This window comes from Littorina saxatilis, linkage group LG11, assembly GCF_037325665.1.
Source record: "Littorina saxatilis isolate snail1 linkage group LG11, US_GU_Lsax_2.0, whole genome shotgun sequence".
Lineage (NCBI taxonomy): Eukaryota > Metazoa > Mollusca > Gastropoda > Littorinimorpha > Littorinidae > Littorina > Littorina saxatilis.
Genome location: NC_090255.1, coordinates 11,550,197 through 11,572,415, shown reverse-complemented (window position 1 = coordinate 11,572,415; position 22,219 = coordinate 11,550,197). Strand labels below are relative to the sequence as shown.

The window sequence follows — 22,219 nt, the reverse complement described above, 5'->3', positions numbered from 1 at the left end:
CGTTATTCCATTTTACCCCCATCCCAATTTTGCGACATTTCACGCCAAGTGTCATTTTACCACCATACGTCCCATTTTGGCGCAATCCCGTTTCGCCGTTTGCTCATTTCGCCCCATCCCATTTTCGTGACATGTCACAGGCCAAGTGTCATTTTACCAACGTGTCATACCACTAGCGCCACATTCCATTTTGTCGCCATGCCGTTTTGCCGTCATCCTATTTCGCCGCCATCCCTATTTCGCGACATTTATGATTGTGGCAACATGGGATTTCGCGTAAACGGAATGTCTCCCTAGTTGAATAACGCAGTATAGTAGTATAGTGAGGCTTGGCAAGAAGAATAAATCAAAAATGGGATGGCGACTAAATGGGATGGTGTCAAAATGGGATGTGGCGCTATTGTTATGACACTGTAGTAACATGACGCTTGGCTTGTGAAATGTCGCGACAATGGGATGGAGGCGAAATGGAATGGCGGCGAAACGACAAGGCGGCCAAATGGGATATGGTGTCAAAATGGGATGTCGCGTTATGACATGTTAGTAAAATGACGCTTGGCTTGTGAAATGTCGCGAAAATGGGATGGGGCAAAAAATGGGACAGCGGCAAAATGGGATTGCACCAAAATGGGATGTGGATCTAAAACCACCCCCACCACTCAGCGTAGAGGCTCTAAACAACAAATATTAATAATAATAAAAGGCATGCATTACTTTGTGGAATGCGATATTTTTACATTATTACAATTTTACAAATCGCGGTTTTAGGTTCGACGCAAGGACGTGATTTGTATAATGTTTTTACATTTTTACAAATCACGCGTTAACAGAGAGGCTCTTTTCCCGCGCTCTGGCTGGCCGGTCTCAGTTTCGCACCGCAGCGCAAAGAAGCATGACGCGTCTCTGTGTACTCTACAGTCTCTGGTGGAAATGGTAGAGCTAAAGCTGACTAATTGTGCAACGTAGCATTCAGTCAAGTGGTGTTTTTTTTCCAAACAAACTCGACATGTTTTCATAAAGAAAGGAAAGCATTTTTCGTTTTGTAAACTGGATGGTTGAGAACATGTGTTCAAAAAGTTACCTTCTTGTTGATTTTATCACGGTCTAGAAAGTGTCCTTATCTTGAGATCAAGTTGTGGAGACGACACGGTTTGAGAATGAAGAATCCGTGGGTGCTACAGTCCCTTGTGTTGCTGTGCATCGTGCATTGGGCATGTGCTGCGGTAAGAGAATTGAATTGAACTTTATTTAACAAGGATTAAGATTTAAGGCTACGCCTTTTCTTACAATCTGTCCTTGGGACGCATAGACACACAATTATATAATTAAAACATTAAAAATTAAAAAGCTAAAAAGTTAACCAACAAAAGGTCGGAAAACTTCAGCACGTGATAATAAAGATGACGATGATGATGATGATGATGACGATGATGATGATGATGATGATGATGATGATGATGATGATGATGATGATGATGAAGATGAGGCATGAAGAGCATACATAATATTGTGTGGTTATTCATAAAATCAAATACATACTATGCAGGTAATTATAAATACAAGCTGGTAGCAAGAGAGAGAGAGAGAGAGAGAGAGAGAGAGAGAGAGAGAGAGAGAGAGAGAGAGCAAAACAAAAGAGAGAGAGGCTGTTTAACGTTGCTATGAGTCTAAACGTTGCGATTACCTCTCATCTACAAGCCCCGACATATCCGAGACGATGAGCCAAAATCATTTACATGGGAAGGAGAGAGTATTTCAGCCAAGATTTCTGAAACGAAATGTGTGTGATATGCATTGGTATATCGAGTTGAATATTTGATTGGGATAGATATATAAAGAATAATGATCGTATCTATATTTCATGTGTATCTCTGGAGTAAGGGGTAATAGGTTTGTTCATTAATTGTTACAGCTTGCTGTATGCGTATTTGTCTTATTGAATATCCCAATAATTCGTATAACATGATGGCGTGTCTAATGTTCGACTACATGCAGATCGAGTTCGTCAATTTGTTTTTCTTCATTTTAATGAACTCATTTTGATAACCAGATGACAATGAAAATGTACTCACCAGTACTAGGAACACAAACAATAATATCTCGTCCTTGTTCTTCTCACCTGCAGTCTCTTGGTCCAAATCTCATTTTAATAGACAATAACATGTTTCTACACTCTAAACAGAAGTGTTCCACTCCTGTTATATGAAGTCTTATATCGCGCGCATATCTCCAGCCTCGGAATCAAGGCGCATGGAGCTATTTATGCCGTGTGAGATGGAATTTATAACAATAATTTATCCCACATACGTGAGAGAGACACCCGTGAGATAATAATCGTTCAAATCACACGTGTGTATATCATGTAAATGAGGTCATGTCAAGCAAGTCTGGCAGGGACCTGTGTTTCCACTGCTTATGATGCCAAAGTCACCGAGACAAACATCATTATAGAAACAAAAATTGCGCTCGCTAATTACCCTCGATGAATCTTTAGAACTAACACGTCACGCCACACTTTCAGAATGACGTTTCTTTGCTTTGACGTAATAGATTGCACGATGCTTTAGAAGAGATCGAGGTTCCAAAACAAGCGTCTTCAATTTAGCTGCCTCGACTGGAAGACATTTTCAGTAAAATATACGTAAGTACAGTATGTAGGATAAACAGAATACTACATGGCTTGCTGTGTCGTACCAGATTTACACTCGTTGCTTTTTCAAATAGTGAACAGCTCGCTTTCGCTCGCAGTTCAATATTTAAAAAAACAACTCGTGTAAATCTGGTACGACACAGCAAGCCATTTGGTATTCTCTATATCTTGTTCTTGTTCTTCTCACCTGCAGTCTCTTGGTCCAATAACATGCTTCTACACTCTAAACAGAAGTGTTCCACTCTTGAACCCCCTTTGTGTAACCACTTCTGAACACCCTCTTACATGTTGCATGTAAAAGGGTGTTCACATTAGAACACTTTTGGAACACATAAAGTGCTCTGAACACAAAATGTGTTCTAAAAGTGTTCCAACAGTGTTCTAAATGTGTTCACATCTGAACACTTAAAAAGTGTTCACCCTGCTATAACCACTTCTGAACACATAAAAAGTGTTCAGGTTAAAACTTTTTGAACACTTTTTGAACACTTTTAGAACACTTTTAGAACACTTTCAGATAACTTTCAGATAACTTTCAGAACACTTTCAGAACACATTTAGAACACTTTCATCCTGCACTGTCATACAATTCAGAAAGACCTTGAAATCAAATTTTTGAGCAAATAAGTATTTTTAATTGACAAAAATGCAGATTTTTTACATTTAGTCAAGTTTTGACTAAATGCTTTAACATAGAGGGGGAATCGAGACGAGAGTCGTGGTGTATGTGTGTGTGTGTGTGTATGTGTGTGTGTGTGTGTTTATGTGTGTGTATGTGTACCCATGTTTCCACAGGTTTGGTTGCCTAAATCACCATAAGGCAACCATCCACACGTGGATGGCAACCTAAACTCTGGATGGCAACCTAATTGTGTGGATGGTCGCTTCATTTAACACCGTTAAATTGACTTTTTTGACGGAAAGAATGTCATAACAATGTTCAAAATGACATTCTTTCCGTCCACACGTGTGGATGGTTGCCTTATGGTTAAATTGACACCGTTTAATTTACCTTTTTCACGGAAAGAATGTCATAACAATGTTCAAAATGACATTCTTTCCGTCCTCTATAGGCGACGAAATAGGTCAAATTTTGTGCATTTTTTAGTGCAAAATTCTTCGATGCCGGAGCGAGTACTGCACCCAGTGCTGTTGTAGTGCAAGTGCACTAGAAAGGCACTACACCCAGTGCCGCCTCTTAGGTAACCATCCACACTTTAGGTGTGTGTGTGTGTCTGTGTGTGTCTGTGTGTCTGTCTGTGTCTGTCTGTGTCTGTCTGTGTGTGCAGAGCGATTCAGACTAAACTACTGGACCGATCTTTATGAAATTTGACATGAGAGTTCCTGGGAATGATATCCCCGGAGGGGGTAAAAAATCAAGGTTCTGCCAAACCCGGCAAATGCAGTAGGCAGCCCAGAGATCCCTAAGTACCTCTCCCAATTATAGTACTTTTCGGCAATATTTACAGTTTCAAATTGCTAGGATAGCTTCTTTGTGATTTTATAGAGGTGTTCTGGGGAAACTGAAAGATAGCCTCGTCAGGGGACAACTATTCAAACCCATGTCCTCATCACTTTTGTTCCTCGATTCAGAATAATCATTTATAGATGACTATTTTTCATTTCCCTTGTTTGCTAGTATTTGTGTGTACTGTCCTCTCAGTGATTGAGGCTTATGTAAGGCTTGGTGATTGTATAGTACATCGTGCCTTTAACGGGTTTTTTTCCGTATTGTTGTGTGTACTGATGGTACAGTTAAATGTGGGGAGTGGTGTGGTTGTTTGTTCAACCCTTCTCATTATTTTGTCTGTGTACTGTATGTACAGGTTGACAGGGGGAGGGGGTGTATTGGTTGTTTCATAAGGTGGTTTGGCAACGAAACAATTCATCCCTTTTTGGAAGATGAGGGTGGTCCGCCCGAGGGCAGACCAGAGTGTAGGTTTTAGACAAAAGTTTTGCCTATTGTCGCTTTGGCAGCTTTGGGATTCTGTAGTTACTTGTTGAGTGGTCCCGTGGCCGTTTTCGTTGTTGGTTGCGGTGTTCGCGTCTTTCCCTGTCTTCCCCGTAGTCACGGTGGCGTTGTACCAAAGTTTGTTCATACTTGATGAATTTTTGGAGGCTGAGTTTCAGCATGTTGAGGGTTTTTTCATCTTTACCCGCGATGGCGAGGGCTTCATCGCGGAGACATTTGATGGTTTCTGTCTCGTTTCCAATTTCCCCCTCGATGAATTCGGCGAAATGGTGTTGGAGGGAATTGTTGTTTTCCCTTATGATGTCCCGAAATTGTTCTCTGAGACCCTGCATTCTGGTAGTTGAGCCGTACAAACCTGGGTTGAAGTCGGTGGCCCCTTTCAAAAAGGGTACACACCGATTCTTCTTGATTGCGAGTGTTATCGATTGTTTCGCTGTGGTTAAGCTCGTTCTAGATTTGAACGTTTCCTGTAGTCTTTCCAGAATGGGGTTTACCCTTTCTTTGGTTGGTTTCTGGTTCAGTTGAAGGGTTTGGTTTGGAGCGTCCGCGTTCGCGGGTAGTAGACTGATCTCGAGTATGATGTCATGTTCTCTCATGCTGTTCAGTTCCAGCTCCCTGGAGGTGTGGTACTGGCTGGCGTGGATGGTGGAATCCTCTTCATTTTCCAAAGAGAAGTCGAATAGGGTCTCGGCAATCTCATTGTTGAAGTTGCTGGCCATAGTGATGGAGGGTGGTGTAGGTCGAGGAGCGTAGTTGGAAAGCGTGGTAGGTCTGAATCAGGAGAAACTCGTGATGTGGGGGTAAAAAATCAAGGGTCTGCCAAACCCGGCAAATGCAGTAGGCAGCCCAGAGATCCCTAAGTACCTCTCCCAATTATAGTACTTTTCGGCAATATTTACAGTTTCAAATTGCTAGGATAGCTTCTTTGTGATTTTATAGAGGTGTTCTGGGGAAACTGAAAGGTAGCCTCGTCAGGGGACAACTATTCAAACCCATATCCTCATCACTTTTGTTCCTCGATTCAGAATAATCATTTATAGATGACTATTTTTCATTTCCCTTGTTTGCTAGTATTTGTGTGTACTGTCCTCTCAGTGATTGAGGCTTATGTAAGGCTTGGTGATTATATAGTACATCGTGCCTTTAACGGTGTTTTTTTCCCGTATTGTTGTGTGTACTGATGGTACAGGTAAATGTGGGGAGTGGTGTGGTTGTTTGTTGAACCCTTCTCATTATTTTGTCTGTGTACTGTATGTACAGGTTGACAGGGGGAGGGGGTGTATTGGTTGTTTCATAAGGTGGTTTAGCAACGAAACAATTCATCCCTTTTTTTCAATAAATGTCTTTGATGACGTCATATCCGGCTTTTTTGTAAAAGTTGAGGCAGCACTGTCACACCCTCATTTTTCAATACAATTAATTGAAATTTTGGCCAAGCAATCTTCGACAAAGGCCTGACTTCGGTATTGTATTTCGGTTTGGTGGCTTAAAAATTAATCAATGACTGTGGTCATTAAAAATCTGAAAATTGTAAAAAAAAAACCATGTTTTTATAAAACGATCCAAATTTACGTTCATCTTATTCTTCATTATTTTCTGATTCCAAAAACATATGCATATGTTATATTTAGATTAAAAACAAGCTCTGAAAATTAAAAATATAAAAATTATGATTAAAATTAAATTTCCTAAATCGTTTTAAAAACTATTTCATCGTATTCCTTGTCGGTTCCTGATTCCAAAAACATATAGATATGATATGTTTGGATTAAAAACACGCTCAGAAAGTTAAAACGAAGAGAGGTACAGTAAAGCGTGCTATGAAGCACAGCGCAACCGCTACCGCGTCAAACAGGCTCGTCACTTTCAATGCCTTTTGCACTAGCGGCGGACTACGTTCAGTTTCATTCTGTGAGTTCCACAGCTTGACTAAATGTAGTAATTTCGCCTCACGCGACCTGTTTTAAAATTAAGTTTGAACTGCATAGCTCAAACTCAGGCACAAGATGAACAGATGAAATCATATTTAAAATGGAAACAAGTATAGCAAAATACATACATTATTGTTAAAACCCTATAATATTCTACTGATCATATTCATAAGAATTCATGAAAGAATCAGAAGATTTCATAACATGTGTGTGCTACTATCATGCCCCCTCCCCCGCCCCCCAGCACACACACAAAGCCACATACCACTTTTAGCCGGATAGCCTTACTGTACTCATTACTAAGACTTCTGATTACTGAAATAGGCACAGTGCTGCAATTATACCCCCAAAAAGACGGTCCGTTAAGGAGTTACCCCGACAACATATGCACAGTTTGGCTTTATGATACAAATTAAGTTAGCCCTTTCTTTGCTGCATCAGATTTTGACATTTAAAATATGATTCTGACGTGGCGATTGTAGACAATTGAAGGAATGTGGGGTAACTGTGGGTATCTCCAGGAGGTCTTTTTCCTACCTACTTGCTATTCATCTCATTAGTTTTCACCGTTTTATATTCAATTAAACAACGATAACTTCTTACTTTTCGAAAGTACATCCCTGGAAGATAAGAGTCGTAGAGTTCAGCTTTGTTTGCGTTTTATGGGGCATTACGTCATCCATGATGGCGTCAGAATTTTGCGTTTTCCGGTCATAGCGCATTTAACTTTAGTGTTTGCTACGAGGACAGAGTACTAAGCTTCACCAATAAAGCATGTGAGCATTGTTTTATGTACCCTAAATAGCACGTTAATGCATTTGGTATGTTTTTACTCTGCAACAGTCGAGATAACCTGTATGTTGTAAATTTACCCCCATTTTGTAAGAATCTGTATGCGCATGCTAGAGTTGTATTACTAGCGCTCCAGAGATCACTGTTTTAAGAAAACATAAACAATGTGAAAAACATACGTTGGAGTGCACATATATATATATATCCACAAAGAGTGTTTTTTAATTCAGCATTAAGCTTATGTTTTTACTTTAAATTGTACGTGACAATGGTTGGTACGTAAACATTACTAAGCAGTGCTATTTTGCATTTGTGTTTGAGAAAAGGACTTGTTAAAACGAGGTGAACAAATGTTAAAGGTAATTTATTAAAGTATTAATGCACCCTGCTATTTAAAGGCAATTCATGGATAAAAATTCAGGTTATTCCCTTCAGACGCGTAAAAACGTTCAAACCAAAAATCCCGCGTCAGACTTTAGTAATGGTCATGGTGTGTGGAGTTAAACAAAATATCAGTGGCAGCTACATTCATAATATTTCTACAGAAATAAATGTCAGTATAAGTATGTCATTTGTCATCAACCATATCTACCAAGGATGAGAGTATGATTATACACATTGAATTGAAGTGTGCGATAGTGCTCATGGTAGTGTGCACGATTGTCTGTGTGTGCGTGCGCGTGTGTGTGTGTGTGTGTGTGTGTGTGTGTGTGTGTGTGTGTGTGTGTGTGTGTGTGTGTGTGTGTGTGTGTGTGTTTGTTTGGGGAAGCGCTATGCTCTCTCTCTCTCTCTCTCTCTCTCTCTCTCTCTCTCTCTCTCTCTCTCTCTCTCTCTCTCTCTCTCTCTCTCTCTCTCTCTCTCTCTCTCTCTCTCTCTGTAAAAATAAATATGCTGATACTTACGGCTTAGATGAAATAAATGTTTGATGAACAAATATAAGCACAACCCGATAAAAAAAAAATTAAAAAAAACGTCCCGCGGCGGTCTCAATGCGCGGAGGGGTATAATATTGAGGTCTAACGAATGACGTCTTTGGCCGGGACGGACACGGGTCAACTTTATGTGCAGACCCAGAGACGGTATCCATCTCCCACCCCCGTGTCACCACAATGGCACGTTAAAGATCTTGGTCATTCTACCGTAAGTGCAGATTGCTGGTACCACCTAAACACGCAAACATCAAAAAGCCGTGAGGGCGTAAAACTCGAATCGTATAAACCAATTCATGTCCAATATAGGCAATTAAGACCTGACGGACAATAAGCCCCTTAAAATGTACTGTTTTACGTCTCACAGCGTGCGCGGTCGTCCTTGGCGGTCAAGAAAGCCGCCGCAATCATTGCGCAGACGACACTTCTAGACCGCCAATATTTTTTGTGCGCATCACGTGCTCCACATAAATCGGCCGGAAACGAAGCAATTGGGAAAGCTGGATACTCTAAGCGAAGCTAGATCTCGACGAGTCTCCATGGCTCAATCGGTAGAGCGCTGACATGGACAAGCAAAGGTACTTGGTTCGAATCTACTCATGGCCCGAACATTTTTTAGTTTATTATTTTAATCGGAGCATGACTAAATGACGATGAAGTGGAACACTTGTTGAACACATATGTTCACCTGGTGTTGCACAGTGCAAAACAGTGTTTACCATGTGTTCTAAAAGTGTTAGAAAGTGTTCAGGTAGCAAAATATGATTAAGGAGAACACATTATGTGTTCCAAAAGTGTAAAAGTGTGTTCATTCTAACACTTTAAGTGTTCACAAAGTGTTATAAAATTTAGAGTGTATTGTTTCTGTTTTTATATTTAGTCAAGTTTTGACTAAATATTTTAACATCGAGGGGGAATCGAAACGAGGGTCGTGGTGTATGTGCGTGTGTGCGTGTGTGCGTGTGTGTGTGTGTGTGTAGAGCGATTCAGACTAAACTACTGGACCGATCTTTATGAAATTTGACATGAGAGTTCCTGGGTATGAAATCCCCGAACATTTTTTTCATTTTTTTGATAAATGTCTTTGATGACGTCATATCCGGCTTTTCGTGAAAGTTGAGGCGGCACTGTCACGCCCTCATTTTTCAACCAAATTGGTTGAAATTTTGGTCAAGTAATCTTCCACGAAGCCCGGACTTCGGTATTGCATTTCAGCTTGGTGGCTTAAAAAATAATTAACGACTTTGGTCATTAAAAATCTGAAAATTGTAAAAAAAAAACAACATTTATAAAACGATTCAAATTTACGTTTATCTTATTCTCCATCATTTGCTGATTCCAAAAACATATAAATATGTTATATTCGGATTAAAAACAAGCTCTGAAAATTAAATATATAAAAATTATTATCAAAATTAAATTGTCCAAATCAATTTAAAAACACTTTGATCTTATTCCTTGTCGGTTCCTGATTCCAAAAACATATAGATATGATATGTTTGGATTAAAAACACGCTCAGAAAGTTAAAACAAAGAGAGGTACAGAAAAGCGTGCTATCCTTCTTAGCGCAACTACTACGTTTTACCCCGCTCTTCTTGTCAATTTCACTGCCTTTGCCATGAGCGGTGGACTGACGATGCTACGAGTATACGGTCTTGCTGAAAAATGGCATTGCGTTCAGTTTCATTCTGTGAGTTCGACAGCTACTTGACTAAATATTGTATTTTCGCCTTACGCGACTTGTTTGTTGTTATTGTTGTAGTCCCCGTTTCTAACCATCCCGCAACCCGCACTTTTGGTGGAAGAAAAGGAAGCCAAGCGCACGATACTGACAGAAGGTACAAACTACATCACCTGCACGGATGCAGACGGTGATCTGACGAGAGCTTACATCTCTTCCATGAATCCTTCCACGCCCTGCGCTGGCTGCTTTGCTCTGGAAATCTGCGGAGTGAATACACCTCCTACAGGTATTGTTGTTGTGTTGGTGGTGGTGGTGGAGGTGGTGTTGCTGATGCTGTGGTGATGTTATTTTTGCTGGTGTTTTTGTTTGTGGTTTTGTTGTTGTTATTATTGTTCTTGTTGTTAGTGTTGGTGTTGGTGCTGGCGGTGTTTGTGTTTGTTGTTGTTGTTGTTGTTGTTGTTGTTGTTGTTTATGGCGGTGGTGGTGGTGGTGTTCAAATTGATGTTGCTCTTGTTGTTGTTGTTGTTGTTGTTGTTGTTGTTGTTGTTGTTGTTGTTTGTGTTGTTGTTGTTGTTGGTGTTGTCGTTGTTGTTGTTGTTGTGGTTGTTGCTGTTGTTAGTTAATTGCTAGCCATTCTTTCTTTCTTTCTTTATTTGGTGTTTAACGTCGTTTTCAACCATTCAAGGTTATATCGCGACGGGTGCTAGCCATTCACAATAAGGAATATGTATATCTGACCAATATAGTTCATTACGCTAAAAGTAAACAAGACAAACTTAATTTTTGAAATGCAAATATCAGCGTGACTAATTCAAAGGATCAATACAATGTGCTTTAATGTTTTTGAATATTACACTTTATCCTGTTAACAAATCCGAAAAGTTTAAATTATATATGGAACCTTTCATTTAGGAAACAAATATGGTGTGTTGTGTCTGCAAATTACACATTAACATGCTTCCATTTGAAACTTCGAGGTCGTCATCGTGGATTGACGCCCGACCAAAGCTAATCAAAGCCCGACCGGACGGAGCAAGCGACAGAGGGCTTCAATTAGGCTTTGGGAGGGCGTCAATCCACGATGAAGACCGAGAAGTTTCAAATGGAAGCCTGTCAATTTTACTGTAATTCAATCTGACGACGATCTCTTTCCTGCTTTCATGCGGTTGTAAACAGACATAATTGGTTCTGTTCTGTTCACACACTACTGTCAGTCCACCTACCCGCAAGGGTCAAGTCCCAAGAAATATGTCTCTGTATTCCTATCTTATCACTCTGCTCCTGATTTCGTTTTTCTATCACTTACATTTTCCCTTCTTTTTTGAGGGTTTTTTGGCCAGCAAACTCTAAAATAAATTCTTTTCATCACAAAAGCGATCTTTGGAATTGACTGACCTAGTCCGGAAAAATTCATGCATCAACTTACGTCACGTATTCGACGTCATCACTTCGCAAACCTTATGGTCTCGGTATTTCGTTGGCCTTCATATTTCCTACTTCTAAAATGACCCTCAACGCTAACCGAGACTAGTTGAGGTTGTGTCAATGGGCCTCGCCAGCTTTTTGGCTCACGTAAGTGTAGCCTATGCGATGCTAACTTTTGTCTGTCTGTTCGTGCGTGCGTGCGTGCGTGCGTGCATGCGTGCGTGCGTATGTATGTATGTATGTCTGTGGTAGAAACTTTAACATTTGAAGACGTCACAACATTTGAAGACGTCACATTATGACGTAAGAGGGTTAGACGTCACGCGAAGGAATTACTGAAAGTCTCGGTCATTGTTATTTTGCCGAGCGGGCCGAGACTAGTTTTTTCTTCGAAATCGGCCATTCAGATCTAGATCTAGTGTCTCGCTTTCTTGCACAGTGTCACCTATGCCGCTTACTGTGTGTGTGTGTGTGTGTGTGTGTGTGTGTGTGTATGTGTGACGAAGTGATTGAGTTTGTGTTACTGTTTGTCGATTTCTTACGTGAGCCTTGAAGGCTTCGCCTCTTGTTCAGCGAGTGATAATCGACACTTATCCCATGACCTGCCTCTTTGTCTCTGTTAGCTGAGGAGGTGATTTTTCTGGATAATCCATCACAACCATATTGATAATCCATCATCACCGAGTCTCGATCTGTCGTCTGCTGCAGATCTGCCGTCTGCTGCAGATCTGTCGTTTGCTACAGAATCACCGGCTACTGATCAAGTTGACTAGCAACATGGAAATTGCCACTTACAAAGTTGGAGATACGGTTAAAATAAAAGGTGGCGAAGAAGGTCGGATCTTGCGTGTGTTATTTTTCAATGTTAAAGTAAACAAGGGTGTCTAGGTTCAGGTCATGCAGGCAGATAGATTTACAAGTTTTGACCTACATTGAATAGACCAGCAGAACAAAACTATCCTTAGCGGATTATGACATTATTCAGTTATTCTGCAGAAAAACCAAAATGCTGGAGAAAAACTGTCTTTTCTGCAGCATTTCTGGATAATGTCATCTTTCGCCGAAGCAGCGTTTTTTTCTGCAGCAAAACATTTTACTGCAGTAAAATTGAAATCAAGAATGCTGCAGTAAAACGGTGCTGTTGTTTTACTGCAGAAAACCTGTTTTTTATTTTTTTCGGCAGCATTTTGTACTGGCTCTTGGCGGATTATGACATTATTCAGTTATTCTGGAGAAAAACCGAAATGCGGGAGAAAACTGTCTTTTCTGCAGCATTTCTGCATAATGTCATCTTTCGCGAAAGCAATGTTTTTTCTGCAGTAATTGAAATCAAGAATGCTGCAGTAAAACGGTGATGTTGTTTTACTGCAGAAAAACTGTTTACACTTTTTCTTCAGCATTTTGGCATTATTCAGTTATTCTGCAGAAAAACAGAAATGCTGGAGAAAAACTGTTTTTTCTGCAGCATTTCTGCATAATGTCATCTTTCGCCGAAGCACCGGGTATTTCTTGAGCAGTAAAATTGAAATCAATAATGCTGCAGTAAAACGGTGCTGTTGTTTTACTGCAGAAAACCTGTTTACACCTTTTCTGCAGAGTTTTGTTCTGGCTCATTATAATGTTGGAGCACGCGAGTCCCCCTCTGTCGAGAGATGAACTCATCCAGATTTACCAATAGTTGTGCTACACGCCTTCTGATTGGTACACTGCAGAACAAACTATTATACTATCCCAGGGGGCGACGAATACAAACGCTACTTTACAAGGTCGTTTGTTTTTCTCCAGAAAAACTGTGACAGACTATTCTGCAGTAAAACAACATCGCCGTTTTACTGCAGTATTCTTGATTTCAATTTTACTGCAGTAAAACTGTTTTACTGCAGAAAAAAACCGTTGCTCTCGCGAAAGATGACATTATGCAGAAATGCTGCAGAAAAGACAGTTTTTCTCCAGCATTTCGGTTTTTCTGCAGAATAACTGAATAATGTCATAATCCGCCAAGAGCCAGTACAAAATGCTGCAGAAAAAGTGTAAAAAGCACCGTTTTACTGCAGCATTCTTGATTTCAATTTTACTGCAGTAAAATGTTTTGCTCCAGAAAAACGCGTTGCTTCGGCGAAAGATGACATTATTCAGAAATGCTGCAGAAAAGACAGTTTTTCTCCAGCATTTCTGTTTTTCTGCAGAATAACTGAATAATGCCAAAATGCTGAAGAAAAAGTGTAAACTGTTTTTCGCCAGTAAAACAACATCTCCGTTTTACTGCAGCATTCTTGATTTCAATTTTACTGCAGTAAAACTGTTTTACTGCAGAAAAAAAACCGTTGCTCTCGCGAAAGATGACATTATGCAGAAATGCTGCAGAAAAGAACGGGTTTTCTCCAGCATTTCGGTTTTTCTGCAGAATAACTGAATAAAGTCATCATCCGCCAAGGATACAAAACTACCGCAGTACAGTACAGATAACTTACTGGCCTAAGAGGGAACGACAGACATCAAAGTAAGGCTTACCTAAATGACGATTGAAGAAGTAAGTAATCCAAATTTGAACACTGAAGCACAACAGCTCGAATAAGCACAAATTCAGCAATCATCCTCATCGCTTGTAAAATCGCACACAGAGTCTTTTTGGCGAATGCCTCTGACAACCGACTTGGGTCACCGACTGAAACCGGCCGGTGACTGCACAGTAGCAAATGCATTGAACTGCGCAACCTAAAAAACATATGACGGGTGTACCGGTCAGGTAAGACGAAAGCCAGAAGCCAACGATGCAAAATAATATTTACAATTTCATTTCAACACTCTAGAAATAACTGTTATTCGCTTTCTTAAGCAGTATAGATGAATTTAAAAGCAGACGTTTTATGGCGCGTTTACCAAAAAGACAAAAGAGGACTCGTTTCGCACATGAATTTGATGACACGATTTGCGGTCGCGGCAGCTTTGATGAGCAGAAAACAGGCACTCGCAGAGTTTGTGTCAAAAAGTTTTTTGTTTTTTTAATGAAAACGTCGGAGTAATGGGATAAAAAGCTAACACACCTCGTCCTGAATATCGTGCATATTTTCTCTCGGGTAGATTTTCACGTATTACCTCGCCAGAGGCTCGGTAATACCTAAAAATCGACCCTAGGGAAAATATGCACGATATTCAGAACTCGGAGTGTGTAACCTATATTTAATGACCGGTAATTTTTAATGAGTTGGGGCATTTTGACCAATCACAAGATTCGTTTAATTAAAACGCCAACTTGATTGAATTACAATAGTATTTAACAGCCAAGGTGGGTTTTTTTTGTTTGTTGATATTATGGTATTATGATGCTATAATGTTTGACCTTTCAATGATATTTTTCAGTGATGTCAATCCAGCCAAGTAATTTCTCAGTGATTTAATAATTGTGTCTGGAGAGTATCGTTTGACCTACCAGGCCAGCAAACGAAATTGACAGTGATTTGAACATGGTGTTTGCCAACCCAAGGAAAGGATTTTGTTTAGTTATTTGATAATTGTGTGTGCAGAGTACTGTTTGACCAACCTGCCTCGCCAGGGAATTTGTCGGTGTTTTTATGTTTGACGATCAACCCAGCAAAGGCCTTTTCGGCGATTTTATTATGTTCGACTATCAATCCAGCAGTGGACATTTTTCAATATGTTTGTTTGTTTCGTTCATGGTCTGAAACTCCCACGGTTTTTACGTGTATGGCCGTGTTTTACCCAGTCATTTAGGCAGCCATATGCCGCTTTCGGGGGAAGCATGCAGGGTATTTTAATGTTTCTATAACCCACAGACATGGATTACAGGATCTTTTCCGTGCGCACTTGGTCTTGTGCTTGCGTGTACACACGAAGTGGAATAAGGCACTAACAGGTCTGCACATTAGCTGACCTGGGAGATCGGAAAAAATTAACCCACCAGGCGGCCGCGGCGGGAATTTGAACTCACGACCTTCCGATTCGGAGGCCGATGTTTTATCCAGTAGGCCACTGCGCCCTTTCAGTTTTATTATGATTTTTTTCTTTTCTTCTGTATGACCATCAATCCAGCCTTGAACATTTATCGGTGGATTTTTTTGTATCGTGTCTACTGATTACTGTTTTGCGTACAAACCTAGCTATGGAATTTTACAATGATTTTTTTTTATTGTCTCATGTTTGACACATCAATGAAATGTTTCAGTGATTGTATGATCTTCGACCTTTCAGTGACAATGTTTGACCATAAAACCAGCCAAGAAACTTATCAGTGATTTTATGATCGTGTCTGCAGATTATTGTTTGACCTACCAGCCCAGCCAGGGAAAGTTTGTTTTTACCCAAGTGGACAACTACCGGGTGGATATTGTTTGCACGGATGACACGGCTGACCCTGCGGCTACGGGAACCGTAGAAGTTGCCGTGGTGAATAACCAACAGCCTGCATTTACCACACCAGGATTTGGTCAGTATTTAGTCCTGTGCTTTTGCCTGTCTGTGGGGTGGAAGTTGGGCGGGGTGGAGGTGTAAGCAAGGGGTGGGGGTATTGGGGGGTGGGGGGGGGGGTAAGTGTGGTTGAATGACACGACCAACCAACCAGTTCGGGAACCGTAGAGGTTGCCGTGATGAAAAACGAGCAGCCGGTATGTACCACACCAGGAATTGGCCAGTATTTCATTCGTTGTTTTTGTCTGTCTGTGGTTTTGAGGGTGAAGGTTGGGATGTGCGGTAGGGTTTTGGACAATAAAAAGTCCAAAACCAAGCCAGAATGTCGCATCTTTTTAAAATCCAAATTTTCGGCCCGTATGCCTTCTTCAAAGGCACACAGTCCAAGCATCTATAGTTACAACACAGCAATTGCAATATATATATTTATCGCATTTTTACTGATCACATGACAAAAGCAGCTGTTGTCATTGGTCAACTAGGAACTGTATATCAATTGATATCGTGCAGGAAGTGCCTAGTGAATTTGATATCGTGCAGGAAGCTAGTAGTTTATGAATTTTAGTGTTGAAGAAAAAAATCACACCTGAAGGAAACAAATGTCTCCCTGCTTTTAAAATCCCAAATTTATAAAAGGAAAGTAATTGCATCAGAAAGAGTAAGCTGTGCAATGACGACAAAACAACTTCTCCCTCCCAACAGAGAAGCAGTAGAAAAGAATGTTACAATCTTGCTGACTGAGGTGGTTGGAACAGCCATAAACAAGGCTGACCTTGAAAGTACCAGTACTCAGAAAACTGTGAGATCTCTTACAGTGTTTCAGCGCACATCACTCACAAACAGGCAGGAAATAAGCAGACGATTTAAACAGTTCGCACCTGCATGAACCATTCTCCACCCTTCTTAGTCGTAGCCATACAACATCAACCCTAGGCATCTTTCAGTTTCACACATTTAAAGCGCCTTCGGAGGACGCCATTTTGGATATGTGTCGTCCGCACTCTGTTGGACTGAGCTTCGACAACATTATTATTCAATCCGTCGACGCCGACAAATACCTGGAAGCTTTATTGGACACACAGAATGAGCCAGAGGACTTCACTGATACAGCCTGGCGCACTTCAGTTCCTCCCATTGTTCAGAATTGCCAAATCGCACAGTCAAAAAGTCTACGCCGGACTGATGAAGTAACTTGGACTTTCGTACTTTGCTGTTCCTTCCAACTCCACTGAACTTGTTAGCCTTTGCTTGTGATCTGTTTAGACCGTATATTTTTGTTCTGTTTGCATTTTAAATGCGTTATTTTTGTCTGAGAAAAAGAAACTGTTACTGAAAAATAAAAGTAAGAGCAACGAAGTTCAGTGCGAAAGCAGAAAAAGAAAAATCCACATTTCCAACATGGCAGTAGCCTCCCTTGCGTTTGTCCGACTTCTTGAGACACATGTTAATGGTTCCTACTGTTCCGAAATCGAATGCGATAAAATAGTTGTCGTTAGATTTGACCGTGATATCAATACTTATCATTCTGAATGTCTCGAATGGCTGAATCATATCAGATCGAGGCGTGTCTGCGTGTATGTCTGTCCGTACGTCTATCCCCAGCCAGCACGCCCAAATGTGCCCCTGATTGGCCCCATATGTGCTTGTATATGGGGCCGATCTGGGCAACCCATATAGGACCCATACTGGACGCAAAAATGGTATTGTTGTGGGTCATATCTGGGCAATTCACATGCTCCCCACATGTGGCCCACTTTGGGTCAGGATGCATCCAACATGCAGCCCACTTTGAGCCAGAACGCACCCCACATTCGGCCCGGATGCAGCCCACATTCGGCCAGCACTGGTCCAGGGTGCACCCCACATTGAGCACGCGTGCATTCCGTATACATCACCCCTCCCCTCACCCCCTTACCACATTCATCCATTACGCCTTCTCGTGTTAACAGTTTGTATCGTCGTTTCGCATTTGACCAAGGATGTGTGTATATTCACACGGTGAAAACATAAAAATGTGTCACACTGTTTTCGGGAATACCCGTATTTCTTGGTCTTACTTACAAATTAAGCACATATGGGGCCAATCTGGGGCATATCTTGGCGTGCTGGCTGGGTAGCTCTGCTTTATGTAGGGAACATGTGGGATGAATGTGGGCGGCATTTCTCCGCTAAATTCGTGGTTACCCCTGATGCTACCCATGTGGGACCCAGATCGGCGAACTGGGCCCAAAAAACATGTGCAAAATAACATGGGGCCGACATGAGGCTCGCATGCGGTGCTGGTAGGGCATATCTGTCTGTGCGTGTTACAGAGACCGGTAAGATCGGCAACACGAAAGACAAGACTCGAGGGTCCCAAATCTTCCCAGTGCTGGCAACAGACGCAGAAGGGGATGCCATGTACTTCACCATGACATCCGTGCCAGACCGCTCAGACCTTTTTGAGATTGAGTACGGTGAGTTGGGCTGAAATAATTGTCATACCGTGCTTGAATGTTGTACAAGACAAGACAAGACACGACACGACACGACAAGACAAGACAAGACACGACAAGACAAGACAAGACAAGGCAAGACAAGGCAAGACAAGGCAAGTCAATACGATACAAAACAATACAATACAATACAATACAATACAATACAAAACTCTGGGATTGTGTGCGTGTGTCTGCGTGCGTGGGTGTGCATGTGTGTGTGTGTGTGTGTGTGTGTGTGTGTGTGTATGTGTGTATGTGTGTGTATGTGTGTGTGTGTTGGTGGTGGTGGAGTAGAGGGGGGGGGTGCGTGTGCAGTACACAGAAAGGAACGAGAAACATGGTTATGCAATATTACCGATTCATTTGTTTCGGTAAATTCACAGACGCTTTTATTGGGTGAGAGAAAACGAACATTTGATGACGCCATTACTCCCTCTTCCCCCATCGCCTCCCGCCCACCCCCCAAAAAAAAGAAGAAAAAGAAAAAGATTTAATATGTTAAAATGTATTGATTTAGGAGACTGGTTTGCCTTAGTATTGTTATTTTGCGTGTGTTACGGTTCCGGTTCCCACTAAGGTATCTCTCGTCCTTCAAGGTAGACAAATAAGTTTAGGACATCAATTTAACGACTTGTTTTTATGAATATCTTTGTTTTCTGTTCTGAGAAATATGGGGAAGTAAGCGGTTTAAATGCATACGACATGTACAATACAGTAGGTGGGAATTATGCGGAAACAATCTCCTCGCACCTGAGAGAGTGAAAAGCATTGACATGAACAAGCGACTTTCATCTTACCCTATTGCACATTCCAGAAGTGCATGAATTAGAAGTAGCTAACCATCATTACATCCAGTCGACGCGCATTGGGATTTTCCCAAAATGTTACTAAAAATGGAATGAGTAATTCTGGGAAATTGTTCATCAGAAGTTTTCGACAATATTATTATGCAATCATTTGATGAATTCAATCTTCAATACATCACTCAAACCTTGGGAATGAATAAATTGATTAAAATGCATAACACACGAGAAAAAAATGAAACATTACGAAACAAATTTGAAAAATATTTTTGACTGCTATCGTAAAATAAATAAAGTAACGACTTCACGTTCTTACGTTCTAACGACTGAGAAATCCGGACACACTGTGTCTAAATAGACTAATTAATTAAACAGCATTTTAGTTTAAAGTTTACACGTGGGTTCTCCAGCACGTGTCAGTATCGACTCGTCGGTTTCCGAGTTTCTCCGGTAGCATTTGTGTAGTGTAAGTTATGTCGATCTCACGTTTCGAGGCAAATTAAGTTAATAACTGACCCTATGCTCCCGTTAACTAAGCTAATGAAGGAGAATACTATTTTGTAGATAATATACGTAACATATCGTATGCATTTAGATCGTTTACTTCCCATTTGTGCTTTTGTTTATCTGAAAAAGCGCTCTGTCCGTTTGTTTACATTTTACGTGTGTGTGTGCGTGTGTGTGTGTGTGTGTGTGTGTGTGTGTGTGTGTGTGAGTGGGTGTGTGTGTGTGTGTGTGTATGTGTGAGTGAGTGTGTGTGTGTGTATATGTGTGGGGTGTGTGTTTGTGTATGTATGTGTGTGTGAGTGTGTGTGTGAGTGTGTGTGTGTGTGTGTGTGTGTGTGTGTGTGTGTGTGTGTGTGTGTGTGTGTGTGTATGTGTGTGTGAAGGTTCCGGTGTGATCCGAGCAAAGGAAGACCTGAGACACCTGTGCAGCACTCCGGTTACTTTTGAAGTCTACGTCAGGGATGATTACAACCCCCGAGTCGGACCCAAAACTATACAATTAGATTTTGAAAGTAAGTACTCCTGGGAAGGTATTCAGGACACCTTGTTAGCGACACTTGACCGCATGTTGGCAATGTTTGTTCTGTAAGTCGCTCTAACTGCCTTTCAAGAAACCAAGTTACGTCCCTCCAAAGTCACGTGACGGCTGTAGACTTAACCGACCTCCCTCTCTCCCCTTGAATAGCCAGCGGCGTGATACGCCGGTATTGTATTGATGTTTCGATAGCTGAGTCCCAAGTGGTCTTATGCAATGGGGCGCCTCGCTGACTGTGCATCTCTCGGATAGCAGGAAAGCCTCAGGTAATGTCCTTGGATAAGGGAGTATGTACGAAAAAACCTTGATAGTCTTTTTAACTTGGTGACGTGAATAGCAGTTAAAGCCATTTTAGCTATCATCACATCAACTTTTCCACTAATATTCAATGCCGGTCCTAGTGGCAACACATTTTTACATTAAGTCAAGTCCTTAAAAAATGCTTTCAGGTAGACTAGAAATCGAGACGAGATTGGCGGTGCTTGTGAGTTTGTGTGGTGATGGGAGTGGTGGTGGCGGTGGTGGTGGTGATTGTAGTGTGTGCGTGTGTGTGTGTGTGTGTGTGTGTGTGTGTGTGTGTGTGTGTGTGTGTGCGTGCGTAATGCGTGCGTGCGTGCATGGATGCGCACAGGCACGTGTCTGTTTGTGTTTGTGTATGTGTGTTTGTGTTTGTGTGTGTGTGTGTGTGTGTGTGTGTGTGTACATGCGTGTGCGTGCGCGCACGTTTGTGTGTATGTGTGCACGCGTGTGTGTCTGAATGTGTCTGTGTTTGTCTGTCTGTCTGTCTGTCTGTCTAGTCTATCGGTCTGTGAGCGTACATATTTGCATGCGTATGCGTGCATGTCTCCTTATCGGTGTATCCGTGCGTGCATGTACTTTTTGCTGCAGATATGAACAACGCTCCGACAATAGACAACACGAAAAACCTAATACGAATTGACGAAGACGCAAATATAGGCTCTGAGGTGTTCGAAATTGAATATACCGATGCTACCATCTATCTGCCCCCAAACAACATGGGTACCAGACATCCTCACTTTGAAATGAACGCTGAACCAAAGCAAGGCCTTGACATTTACACAGTTGAAGGTAAGTATGTGTGTTTGTGTGTGTGTGTGTGTGTGTGTGTGTGTGTGTGTGTGTGTGTGTGTGTGTGTGTGTGTGTGTGTGTGTGTGTGTGTGTGTGTGTATGTGTTTATTCCCCCCTCTGCTTCTTTACCTCTGTAAACTTGTAGGGCTAGTTATATTTCGATACACACCCAGCAACCAAACAAATGACGAGCCAGCAACAGCCTCTATCCTCGATAGCGCAATGGGTTGAGAAGCTGTTCTGTGTCGGTACTACTTTTGCGAATGAAAAGTTCCGAGCGCTCTAATGTACGAAGTATACATTAATTTTCTGGAGCAAACAATACAAACATACCGCATCGCCACAGCAGCATAACAACATATCTGTGTACTTGATTTTTAGTCCAAAACAGGGAAACTGACAAGAAGTGTTAACCGAATGGAATAATTTGCACGGAACTATACAACCGCGCATTAATCGTTAAGGTTGACTGGTTGAGTGAATATGATTCAATCAAACTTTCGCACAAAAACTCCTCTTTTCTTTGAATAATTGAAGAAATGAGGAATAAAGAGATTACGCACCTCGTCTCAGTGATTATTAAAAATAATGGTCGAAGTTCGCGGTCATGAAAACGCTCACTGCAGCTCGCATTTTTCATGATCCGCTACGTGTGTGTGTGTGTGTGTGTGTGTGTGTGTGTGTGTGTGTGTGTGTGTGTGTGTGTGTGTGTGTGTGTGTGTGAGTGTGTGTGTGTGTGTGTATGTGTATGTGTATGTGTGCGTGCGTGCGTGTGTGTGTGTGTGTGTGTGTGTGTGTGTGTGCGTGTGTGTGTGTGTGTGTGTTACTGTGCATGTGTCGGGACAAACATAAAGTATTTTTCAAAACGATAACTTACTCCGTCATTACTTGTTTTCTGCTGTTTATTTTCTGTTCAATTGTTTGAAGCTTTAGTGTTTTGATTCAAGATTCTAAGATAATCTGACTGTTATTGTTTTGTTTTAGCCTTTCTTGTTTTG

General features: G+C 41.3%; 1 protein-coding gene across 1 annotated transcript in view; it reads left to right on the top strand.

Moving 5' to 3' along the window:
* Nucleotides 1-1,023: 1,023 nt before the first annotated feature.
* Nucleotides 1,024-22,219, top strand: part of LOC138980844 (protocadherin gamma-A4-like) — a 48,753-nt gene continuing 27,557 nt past the window's right edge. Inside the window, exons 1-6 of the mRNA XM_070353726.1 lie at nucleotides 1,024-1,223; nucleotides 10,038-10,245; nucleotides 15,658-15,828; nucleotides 18,122-18,265; nucleotides 19,980-20,108; nucleotides 21,020-21,220. Coding sequence (XP_070209827.1) covers nucleotides 1,158-1,223; nucleotides 10,038-10,245; nucleotides 15,658-15,828; nucleotides 18,122-18,265; nucleotides 19,980-20,108; nucleotides 21,020-21,220 — 919 coding nt within the window. The 5' untranslated portion in view covers nucleotides 1,024-1,157. The remainder of the gene's footprint in view (nucleotides 1,224-10,037; nucleotides 10,246-15,657; nucleotides 15,829-18,121; nucleotides 18,266-19,979; nucleotides 20,109-21,019; nucleotides 21,221-22,219) is intronic.